Source organism: Scyliorhinus torazame, chromosome 13 (genome assembly GCF_047496885.1).
Source record: "Scyliorhinus torazame isolate Kashiwa2021f chromosome 13, sScyTor2.1, whole genome shotgun sequence".
NCBI lineage: Eukaryota > Metazoa > Chordata > Chondrichthyes > Carcharhiniformes > Scyliorhinidae > Scyliorhinus > Scyliorhinus torazame.
In genome coordinates this window covers 86,272,699-86,285,340 of record NC_092719.1, presented here as the reverse complement: position 1 = coordinate 86,285,340, position 12,642 = coordinate 86,272,699, and the positions used below count along the sequence as shown (strand labels likewise).

Here is a 12,642-nt window from a genome sequence, read left to right as displayed (position 1 = left end):
AGAGGTAGTCAGATATCGGGGGTAGTCAGACATCGGGGGGCTGGGGGGTAGTCAGACGTTGGCAGGGTAGTCAGACAACGGGGGTGGTAGTCAGACATTGGGGGGTTGTCAGACATCTGGGTAGGTAGTCAGACATTGGCAGGGTATTCAGATAATGGGGGAGGTAGACAGCGGGGGAGGTAGTCAGACATCGTGGGATAGTCAGACATTGTGGGGTGGTCAGACATCGGGGGTTAGTCAGTCATCGGGGGGTAGTCAGAAGTTGGGGCAGTAGTCAGACATGGGGGGGGGATAGTCAGATATCGAGAGGTGTATTCAGACATTGAGGAGGGTTGTCAGACAGCGGAGTACAATAAGACATTGGGGGTACAATCAGACATCGGGTGGGTAGTCAGACATCGGGGGTGCAGTCAGACATCGGGGGGATAGTCAGACATGGAGGAATAGTCAGATATCAGAAGATGTATTCAGACATCAGGGAGGGTTGTCACATAGGGGGCACGGGGGTTGGACAGTGAAGATGCCAAAGGAATTTAGGCTGATACATTCAGTAGGAAGTTAATTTTTAATTAGATGCTAAATAATAATTGCAGCTAAATATTCCCTGGCCCCGAAAATGTAATCTTATGAACTGAAGTTTCATTCTTCCAAAGGTGAATTATTGTTGGAGATTTTTTACAATAAAATTATTTATTTTATTTTTTCAACCCATCTCTTGTAACTCTCCCTCTTAATCCCATTCATCTTGCCAAACCTTTATTTTGCTGTACATTCATGTTTTTAATGCAATTTATATTTCCTACTTTATACTTACTGGTTTAGACTCTGGGATGGGATTTTGCACACCTACCATGATGTATTTTCTGGCGGTGGAAGCAGCCGTCATTGGCCAGTGGCAGTATCTACCAGTCCCGCCGATGTCTACTTAGTTTTGCAGGCTCTGCAGAGAAGGGCTGGAATATTTTGGCCTGTATGTCTCAGTGAGGATTCATTGACCATGCTTGTGGGTAACTGTTAGCGAGGCGAACGGCAAATGCTGTTCTTTCCCGTTGACTACAAGATTCAGGCCATTATTCCAAAAATAAAATAACACCAAATATGTACCTTTTCCAAAGAAGTGCAGAGGAGTTATTGCAGCAATCCTGGTCAATATTCATCCCGTAGCCAACATCATTAAAATAAATTATCTGGTTATTATCACATTGCTGTTGGTGGGACACTGCCATTGACAAATTGGCTACTGATTTTCTACATTGCAACACTGACTACAATTCCAAAATACTTTGTAGACTGTGAAGTAATATGCAACCCCCTAAGATTGTAAAAGCCACTCTATAAATGAAAATCTTTCTTTTCAGTTTTGACATGCTATTATGTGAGTAGTTATAAAATGTGCTATTTTATCTGAACATGTATTGTCAGTAACAAAACATTGATTTATTCTTTGTCTATTTCTTTCCCATGATTAAACATACCGGGCTTTCTTTTGGATTTCACACATGAATCAGCCAGTGTTTCCAGCAACCCTGCTGAGTACAGTGTAATATCTACCATTACTACAGGATCAACGTCTCCTAAATTGCACCAAATAGTCACTTCTTGAAGTATGGACAGGATATGCATCCACTGAAAAAAAACAAGATAAATGAATATATGTCAGCCATGTGAAAGATAAACTATTGTCTATGAAGATAACAAGAATGGTCACGAATCAAAAAACAAAATGCTCTACATCTGAAATAAAAACAGAAAATGCCCAATAGGTCAGGCATCTGGAGAGAGTATCAGAGCTAATGTTGCAGGTCAATAACCTTTCATCACCTCCTGACCCTCCAAAGCCTGACCACAGCCTACATGGCACAAGTCATGATTGTTTTTTTTTTTGAAGGGGCAATTTAGCGTGGCCAATCTACCTACCCTACATATCTTTGGGTTGTGGGGGTCAGACCCACAGACACACGGGGGAGAATGTGAAAACCCTACAAAGACAGTGACCCGGGGCCAGGGTCGAACAAGACAGGTGCGTGATGGAATACGCTCTACTTGCCTGGATGAATGCAGCTCCAACAACACTCAATAAGCTCGGTACCATTCCAGCCCCACTTGAATGACACCCCATCCACAAACATTCACTCCCTCCAGCACTGACGCACAGTGACAGCCATGTGCACCATCTACAGGATGCACTGCAGGAACTCACCAAGGCTCCCTGAACAGAACCTGTGAAACCCATGGCCACCACTCGGACTAGGGCAGCAAAAACATGGAGAACACAATCACTCGAAGTTCCCCTCCAAGTCGCTCATGATCCAGACTTGGAAATACTTTGCCATTCCTTCACTGGGTCAAAATCCTGAAACTCCCTTCCTCGCGGCACTGTGGGGCTACCTACTCCACAGAGACTGCAGCGGTTCAAGAAGGAAGCTTAGTGTTGAAACTGAAAGATGTCGAAAGATGTGCAGGTTAGATGGATTGGTCATGCTAAATTGCCGCTTAGTGTCCAAAAGGTTAGGTGGGGTTACCGGGATAGGGTGGAGGTGTGGGCTTAAGTAGGGTGCTCTTATCAAAGGGCCGGTGCAGACTCGATGGGTTGAATGGCCTCCTTCTGCATTGTAGGGATTCTAAGCTCATTACCACCTTCTCAAGAGCAATTAGGGATGTGCAACTAATGCTGGCCTGGCCAGTGATGCCAACAGCCCATAAATGAACTTAGAAAGTCAAAACTAGGTATCCTCTACATGGGGCAGGCCAAATGCAGATTGGGTGAGCGCTTTGCACAACACTTCTGTTGAGTCCACAAGCATGATCCCAAGCTTCCGGTGGTCATTTTAATTCTCTACCTTGTTTTCACACTCACATCTCTGTCCTTGGATTGCTACACTGCTCCAGTGAAGCTCAATGCAAGCTTAAGGAACAGTACCTCTTAATCATTTGTGTTGGTACCACAGACTAATGCCATATTCTGCCAACATTTTTTAAATAAATGAATGTGGTTAACAATGTGATAATGACCAAACAATCTGTTTCGTGATATAGACGAAGGTGTCGACATTGACCAGGATACCTCTGATATTGTTTGAAATTGTGCCATGGAACCTTTACATCCACCTGAACAGACAGACGACACCTCAGTTTCTCATGAGAAATTCACTGGAATGTCAGCCTTGATTTTTATGCACTGAAGTCCTGGAATGGGACATGAAGTTGGAACCTTGTGGTACAGAGGCGAGAGTGCTGCCAATGACTCTATCATCTTCTTTCAATTAGGCACTTTATAGCCTTCTAGACTCCACACTGATTCAACAAATAATTTAGTCTACAAACTTTGTCCACCTACCTTGTTGCCTTTCCTTTGCTTGTTTTGGTTTTTCTATTATTTTCATTTCCAGACAGAAACACACCTGCTCTAGATACATCTTCTTTCTTTGATTCTTTTCTTGTCCCATCACCCTTTGGCCCTGGAATACTAACCTTTCTGTCATTTAATTTTTCTTGTCTGCCACCCTATCACAGACCTTCCTTTTGTCCTTGCCCCATTTACCCCTTGTCCAAAACATATTGCATCTGTAACGTTTCCCAATTCTGATTGAGGTTAATCGACATGAAACATTAATACTATTTCTCCCTCAATCGGGTACAGGTGCCTGTAAAGGTTCCGAGAAGGCCCCCCACCGTCACTGGGTGAATACTAGTAGTGCTGCAATGAGGCCCTTGTGGGCTTGAATTGGCCTCAGGATGGCAAGGCTTCCATCCTCACGCTTGATGGGAGGCAGGAGGGAGGTGGCACCCTTCCAACAAATACACCGCCTCCAAACTCACATCGGGGGGAATTAAATTCCCCCATTCCTTCTGAATGTACTCGCAATGACGCTCTATGCATTTAAATCAACCAAGGTAATTATTCGCAACTCAAAATTAATACAATACTTTAATGGGTCAAATATAACTATTGCATTTTTTGTCCAGTCAATGGTGATATTGGAACTGTCAAATTTGGATTTTACTTGTAGTGGTTTTTGCAGCTCCCCTATTTGTGCACAATCCCTCATTTTCTCCATCATGGCAGCCTTCTCCTTTTGCCAAAATTCTTATGCTTCCCTCCATCCATCCTATTATGCTATATCTATTTACAGATCTCTTTACTGGGTCATTCTTTTGTTTCTTGATTTATTCCATTACCATTCACTTTGGCCTTGCACAATCATCCTTTCAACATTAAATCAATCTGCCTTCCAACCTATCACCATGTATCAACAATTGCCACCCACTCCAATTTTACCTCTGTGCTTAAAAATAACACAATCTCTAGCACCTTCCGGTGCTGATGAAAGGTCACCAACCCAGCAAGTTAATTCTGTTTCTTTCTGCAAGATACATACTGTCATGATATTCAAACACACACATCATGATAGACACACCAACAGACAAATCAGAACACACACCACCACAACCAATCACAGAAAGATATAAAAGCACAAACACGACACCTGGTGGTCAGTATTAGCTGGAGACCAGGACAAGGACAGACCTGCTACACAACACACTCAGGGAGACAGCACGTGCAGAGTATCCAGAACGAACTGTATTATAAGAGTTAAAATAAAATAGAGTTGTACCACATACAACTATGTTGGCTCATCTGTGCACCAGAGCGCCCAACACCACATGGTACAGGAGTGGATCGATACCTGCCAGCATACCTCAGTGTACACAGACAACCAGCAGTGCCCAGGCAAAATGATAGAGCTCCCGGTTCCGCAGCCGCTCCAGTGCTACGGCGATCTCCGCGAAAACTGGCGGCGATTCCGGCAAGTGTTCGAATTGTTCCTGGTGGCAGCTGAACTCCAAGACCTGGATGATAGCGAAAAAATTGAATTTCTCCTCACCATCACCGGTGCAAGGGCAAGAGACATATTCACAAGGTTCAGGTTCTTCAGGAGGCAGCAAAGGTACGATTACCAGGCAGTCCTGGACAAATTCTCCAAGTACTGTGAAGAAAACGCAATCCAATTGGCAAGCAAAGGTAAGAAAAGCGGCAGTACTCACCTCGTGGCTGGAATCCCGGAGCCCGAATTCCCAGAGGCCGAAATCCCGGGCCTGAGAGAGGGCTGGGTCGAGGTCGGCGGCCATCTTGCTAAAGGTATCACGCTAGCACAGTTGCGCGAGCAGTGCGCAGAACCGGAAGTTTCGTTTGCGCATGCGCGAGATGCTGCGCATGCGCAGTCAAGAAAACGGCCATCGGTAAAGGAACAGTGATCTGAGCATGCGCAGTCGATTCCTACGTGCTACATACCGAGCGTCAGGATGTCAGAGGCCCCAGACCGCACCAATTTAACGGGGAAACGTCCCAAATCCAATTTAAAAGGGAAACGTCCCAAATCAAAAAAACAAAAATCTGTTGAAGCTGTAAAACAACCTTCCCTCACCTGGAATGACAGCACATTGCCGCAAATTGACCCAGGAGATGAATTTGACCTCCGAAGAACCCTCCGACAAGCAGTTACCGCCGCACAAGCCGATGATTCCGACCTCGAATACTTCGATGACGATCTTTACAGTGTTTCCGGACCTCGCGAGCCCAATGATAGCTCCGTGGTCCTATACGACTATGACTCGGACGAACCTTTCGTGTTGCACATTGGCGGCCCCCACATTGAATCCGACGCAGATGCGGATTCATTTTTCGGATTTGAGGATCTTCAATCCAGCAGATATGACGTCCCAACTTATCAGTACCAGATGATGCTGCAGCCGGACATTAACAGACAGGGAGCGCTGCAAGCACACGGAGAGCGCCCTGCTGCCACACAGAGCGTGGTCCACGTCCCGCTCAACGTTCCCGACTCTATGAAAGAAGACATGCAAGACTCCAGAGCGCAGTCCTTGCATGAACCAGAAGTGACTCCAGTGTCACAAGCCTCCACAGCAAGCTCGTGGACAGACTCCACAATTGCAGAAACGCAAGACTCCAGAGCGCAGTCCTTGCACGAACAAGAAGTGACTCCAGTGTCACAAGCCTCCACAGAGAGCTCGTGGACAGCCTCCACGATAGAAGCAACGCAAGACTCCAATGTGCGGTCCTTGCAGGAACAAGACCATGAGGCTCTAGCAACCTCGCCTGACCAACCAGCGGCAGACGATGCAAGTCTGCCATGCTCACGTGAACAGCAAGGAGGCTATAAAAGCCTACCATGCTCCACTACACAGCAGCATTGCCATGACGGTCTCTCATGCTACAATGAAGGGCACAGCGCTGAAGACTGTTCAAGCCCAACTGAAGACAAGCCAAAGGAATCGCCTCTTCCAAGCCCGAAGAAAAAAGGTTTATGCGCTGACCTTCAGGATCATTATAGCCGAACAGAGATTAATAATGCTGCACGGTCACAGAAGAATGCTGAGGATTTGCTAAAGAAATTAATTGAATGTTTAACTTGCAAGGAGCAGACTGAGAATTGCCAGTGTTTTAGTACGGATCGAAAAAATGGACAAGACATTGATCCTCAGGTAATGGAAATAACACAACCTGAATCATATCTACAGCAGGGACAAATGTCTCCCTTCAACACAACGCCGCAAAGTCCCAACTTCGGAGACCAGCAGTTAGTCAGTAATGACTCTTCAAACCTTGAGGGGAACATTAATTGCATTGAACCGATACACACTCCACTGATAAATGAGCAGAACATTGGAGCAAGAATCCTGAGGACACCGACATCGAGTAGCCAGATAACGAATTTAAAACCCGCAGCAGTTTCAAGTGAACCAAGTGTGCTTTCCACTAATGGTGAAGATGCAGATAAGGTCGACCCGATTATCCATTGTACCACACTAAACCCAGTGATTAAGCAGTTATGTATGGGGAGTATAATGTGGGCAATTGAGAACAGTAAAAGAGAGACTGTGACCATGCCAGTCCCAGCAAAATCAGACCCAGAGACCATGAAGGCATGTACATTAGACAAAGATACATATGAGGTACCTGAGAAGAAAAGTGAAACGGAATGTTCTTTGGAAAATAGTACAATGTCGATAGAAACATTGGATCCTATATTCGAGACCATACATATGGGAGAATTTGGGGGTAATAAACAAGGTTCTGCAATGTCTGGTGGAAGATTTAAAATTCCAAAGAAGAAAAGCCCAAATGAAGGACAACGGCAAGACAATGACAGTCCACCGACATGGTGTGCACCACCAGATGAAAACTCTGACAATTTACCCAACCCTAGTGAACAGCAAGCTGCTAATGAGGATCTATCCACGGGATGTGAGACGAGTGACGACAGCATCCCACTTCCCATGCAAAAGGTGCAAGGTGACAGACCTCGCCTAGTGCGTACCGAGGCACTCGACGATCACGGTGGGACCACTGACGACTGCGGTGGCGGCGCACCGCTTCCATCCTCGATGGCTCGAGCCTCTCCACTGGTTGGTGCATTCCTGCATGTTCCGACTCCAGAAGTGCAGCTTCGGGGAATCTCGGCTGCCTCCAGTGAACCTGTTGGGACTCCGGGACGGGGGGCATCGACGGAAGGCAGACCGGACTCCAGATGGGGAGCATCCAAGCGCCGACTCTGATTCGCGCACGCCAGACCTTGCTCCGGACGGGCGGTGTCACGGCCTCGGTGATGGCACGCTCAGGGTGACGGCGGATGCCACGGCGACAGGGAATGGATCGCGTGGCAGTCCCACTGGGTCGGCAGTGGCGACCAGCACCGGCGGTCCAAGACGGACACACCAATTCGTGCCATCGCCAGACGTTGATGCGAGCAACAATTCTCTCTCCAAGGCGACATGCTTCGACGTTTCTCTGCGGAGTCGCCCTTCCGGCACAGCAGGTGGCCGGAACCAGCGTGCACGGTCTCGGCCAACTTCCACATCTGGCACAGTCATCGCCTTGCATGATATTAGTGATGGTGCTACTTCGATGGCAACGACCCATCGGCTACAAGATGCCGTCCACCACAAACATAAAAAGAAAAAAGACTCCACCTTGTTCCTGGCATGCAGGGCGGATGGATTGGTGCGTAGGCGCAATCAGCGGGCTTTGCGCCGCCTTCCACGCTCGCAACTGAACCGTACGCACACGCCGGATCCTCCACTGGTTCCCAAGGATGACTTCGTGGAGATGCCACGGATCATGCCCCTTCCATCGCCACCAGAACCAAACCACAGCCAAGGCAACACTAACAAAGATGTTGAATGTTATATTTGCACGAATGAAAAACCAAGCACTGCACGAAGTACAACAAATGGAAAAGTAGAGACTTCGGCAACAGCATCACCTCCAACAGTCCAAGGTGAACCAGTGTGAACCCAAATCTCCACAGCTGAACCGGCTTGAGGACCAGCCTATTCTTGAGGCGGTCACCCATTAGACTGGACTTATAACGCTGTTCATACGTTCAAAAGTCAAACACTTCTGTATTATAACCTCTGTATTATAATCGTTCCAGATATCGTCTGACCGGACCACTGTTCAAGTTTTTTTTTCTCGCATTCATGTTTTGTTATGGTACAACCTTGTTAGTGTGACGCACCCGACATCGCCCCATGTAAATAGTTACGTCATATACACACGCTGTACAGAACACACGCGCACACTCTTAGATGCACTCACGACACGATTATATTTATAACCACGCAGGCACATATCTTTGTAAAAAGGGGGGATGTCATGATATTCAAACACACACATCATGATAGACACACCAACAGACAAATCAGAACACACACCACCACAACCAATCACAGAAAGATATAAAAGCACAAACACGACACCTGGTGGTCAGTATTAGCTGCAGAGGAGGACCAGGACAGATCTGTTACCTAACACACTCAGGGAGACAGCACGTGCAGAGTATCCAGAACGAACTGTATTATAAGAGGTAAAATAAAATAGAGTTGTACCACATACAACTGTGTTGGCTCATCTGTGCACCAGAGCACCCAACACCACACATACTACCCGACTTCCTGAGTGTTTCCAGCATTTTCTGTTTTTATTTCAGATTTCCAGCAACCACAGTATTTTGATTTTGCCGTGAGTCATGCAATCGGGCTGATGATTAATGAATGCTCATACCTTCCCAAAGTTATCCAGCTTCTTTAGGTATTTAGTAGAACCAATAATCCCAAAATTGCCTCTCTGAAGAACATTCTTGCACTTTTGCCACAGAAAAAGAACGGCATCAACAACCATGTCTATGTCTGGGATGGTACCCTAGAAATAGAAAATTAAAAATTTTGACAGCAATTGGTTTACTTTATAAGATTACCTTTGACAATGTGCAATTTTTAATTGAGTATTGCTGAAAAAAACGAGACCTGCTGTTGAAGTTTTTTTGTGTTGCATTCATCAGGACAGATTCATAAGAATACCAAAATTAATCTGTGAAACGGAGCAGTTAAATGAGCTCTCTTTCTTTGAGAAATCTGCTGGTGGGTTCTCCACAACTATCTACCAGAAGTCTAGCTTTGCTGGTCAATATACAATTGGAATTTTGCAGAGCTGGGTCAGAGGGGTTGACTCCCAATGGGACAGGATGGAAGAGAGTTTGCACAAACCACATTCATATGTTTTGGTCTTGTCCAAAGCTGGAGGATTACTGGTAGGGGGTGTTTAGGATAATCTCTAAAGTGGTGCACGTAATAATAATAATAATAGCTTATTGTCACAAGTAGGCTTCAATGAAGTTACTGTGAAAAGCCCCTAGTCGCCACATTCCGGCGCCTGTTCGGGGAGGCCGGTGCGGGAATTGAACCCGCGCTGCTGCTTTGTTCTGCATTACAAACCAGCTATTTAGCCCAGTGTGCCTAACCAGCCCCTCGGGCCCTGGGGGTCATATTCGGGGTGTCGGACCAGCCGGGGTTGGAAACCGGCGCAGAGGCAGATGTTGTAGCCTTCACCTTGTTGATCGCCCGAAGGCTGATCCTGCTAGGGTGGAGATCAACCTCTCCACCCTGTACCCTGGTGTGGTGGGGGGGGGGCCTACTGGAATTCTTGACGCTTGAAAAGATCAAATTTGAACTGAGAGAAAGGATGGAAGGGTTTTACAATTCATGGGCATTATTCATTCTGCACTTTCGAGATTTGGATCACATCGAACATTGGGAGGGTGGCTGGGAGGGTTGGGGGGGAGAGGGACTGTATGTGTTAATGGTGACTATGAGTGATTCCTGATTCCTTTTTGTCATTTGTTTATGTTAACATGCAGGCTAATGTTTGGGGTTTGGTGGGAGGATGGGATCGTTGTTATTGATATGGGGATTGGCATTACATTCGTTACTGATTATTGTTTATTGTTGGGTGTAAATTTGGGAGAAAATGTGAAAAAAGAGAATAAAAATATATATTTTTTATATATTTAATATATATATATATATTTTTATATATTTTCACCTGAGGAAGGAGCAGCGCTCCGAAAGCTAGTGACATCGAAACAAACCTGTTGGACTTTAACCTGGTGTTGTAAGACTTCGTACTGTGCTCACCCCAGTCCAACGCCGGCATCTCCACATCATTATATTTTTTAAAGTATACAATTGGAATTCCTACAATTCCACACACTATAAGATTGGCCTTATGAACAGCCTAATAAATGGTGCCCGAGCCATTTGTTCACCGTGCAGACATGGTGCTGAAAAAGGGTGCATCAAAGTTATCCTGTGGGATAATGACTAATGGTCAGATTATTGCTCATTCAATATCCCACAAAGTCATGAACATGCTTAAAAGGTTGTCATTTCAATACTGAAAAGTGCCCAATCTACCTCAGTACCCTGGAAAGGTAAGGGGCGCGATTCTCCGCTCCCGCGACTAAGTGCCCACGCCATCGAGGTTCACGACGGCGCGAAACGGCCCCGATCTCGACCGATTCAGGACCCGAAAATGGGCTAGGATCGGGGCCGCGAAAAACTCGGGGTGGCGTGTCGCGAAAGCAGCGTCGTCGGGCATTGCCGCTGCCTAAAAGCGGCGCCGCATAAATGACACGGCCGGCGCCGCGTAACTGGCGTCACCCACTCATGCGTGGTTGCCGTCCTCCCCGAGGCCGCCCCACAAGAAGATGTCAGGTGGATCTTGCGGGGCGCGGAGCAAAGAAGGTCCTCCTTCAGAGAGGCCGGCCCGCCGATCGGTGGGCACCAATCGCGGGCCAGACCCCATTTGAAGTCCCCCCCCGGTGCAGGAACCCCCCCCCCCCCACAGGCCGTCCCCCCAGCGTTTCCACGCTGTTCCTGCCGGCAGCGACCAGGTGTGGACGGCGCCGGTGGAAATCCGTCATATTGGGCAGGCTGCTCGGCCCATCCGGGCCAGAGAATAGCGGGGATAGCGGAGAATCGCCATTTTGGGTGTCTCGGGCGATTCTCTGGCCTGCGCCACGTAGAACACGACGGGGCCGTTCTCGCCACTTGGGTGAATCGCGGGATGGCGTCGGACCGGCGTCGCGTGGAAAAATGGCACGCCAGGCGATTCTCCCAACCGGCGCGGGAGCGGAGAATCACGCCCAAGGAGTCTCAAACATTTGAGTGACAGGTCAAACCAGTCACTTCATGCTGCCACTATCCAGTAGCAACATGAGTAGCATTCTGTTTATAAGATGTTGTTGTCAAGCCAAAAAGCTGCTTTGCTTATCGCACAAATGACAAATGTGGTGTATGATGTCAGGCATGTAGGTCATATGTCTCAAAGATTGATGCATCGTATCAAAAAGCACAGCCCTTTGGCTGTTTGCAACAGACTCCGTGCTCCTTGAAAGCGACAGGAAGCACTCTAGCCAGTGCACCTTGGTTCAATATCAGCATTCTCCAGTGTGTTCCTCCATCAAAGTCCTCACCAAAGTCCACATACACAATATCAATATGAACTACACTGCTCATATCCACTCTCTGGGTAACCTCGTCATAAAGAACTCAAACAAATTAATCAAGCATGATTTGCCCTTAGAAAATCTGTGTTTGCTACATTTTTATTTGTCCATGCTTGTCCAAGTGGCTGTTATTTTTCTTTTGATTTTACATTGACAGGTTGGTAATTATCAGGTTTATCCTTCTCTCCATTTTTGAGCAGGAGTGTAAATTTAGCAATCCTATCATCCTTTGGTAGGTGACTGTGGTCAGATGGCCAACAGCCTGAGAAAGTAGGCCGAACGCCGAATTGGACACTCTAAATTAAATTGCAGCCAACAGCCTCCGCAGCCAGGCTTGCTGGGAATTTGGACAGGCCAAGTTTGAATAAACATGGAATTATGGACCCAGACCAGACCCTAACAATGGTTAGGATATTGGACCGCAATCCCAATATTTTAGTTTATTTTAAGGCTGTGCAGAAAGAATGATTCACTCCAGAATTATGGTTCAGCATCATATGGTAGTCAGATCAGACCTAAGCTCCTCTCTCTCTCTCAAGTTTCTCCAAACCCCCAGCCTCTCTATTTCCCCGGGCTCCACCCAGCAATGACCTCATCGCCCTAAGCTGAAAAACAAATTATCTTTGCAGGCTGAAGAAGCACATTAACTCGCCAGGGACCTCCCCAGGTACACATTCTTTTGGTCAATTGCACCTTTTCCCGAGAAGCAAAACAAAATCCTTTTTAAAAACCATGACCATTGCAGTCAAACACACTATACCCCCCAAGCTTAACT

General features: G+C 46.8%; 1 protein-coding gene across 1 annotated transcript in view; it reads right to left on the bottom strand.

Moving 5' to 3' along the window:
* Positions 1-1,318: 1,318 nt before the first annotated feature.
* Positions 1,319-12,642, bottom strand: part of LOC140388176 (cilia- and flagella-associated protein 54-like) — a 209,982-nt gene continuing 198,658 nt past the window's right edge. The window contains exons 14-15 of the mRNA XM_072471936.1: positions 9,086-9,223; positions 1,319-1,626 (exon numbers count right to left, since the gene is read on the bottom strand). Coding sequence (XP_072328037.1) covers positions 1,438-1,626; positions 9,086-9,223 — 327 coding nt within the window. The 3' untranslated portion in view covers positions 1,319-1,437. The remainder of the gene's footprint in view (positions 1,627-9,085; positions 9,224-12,642) is intronic.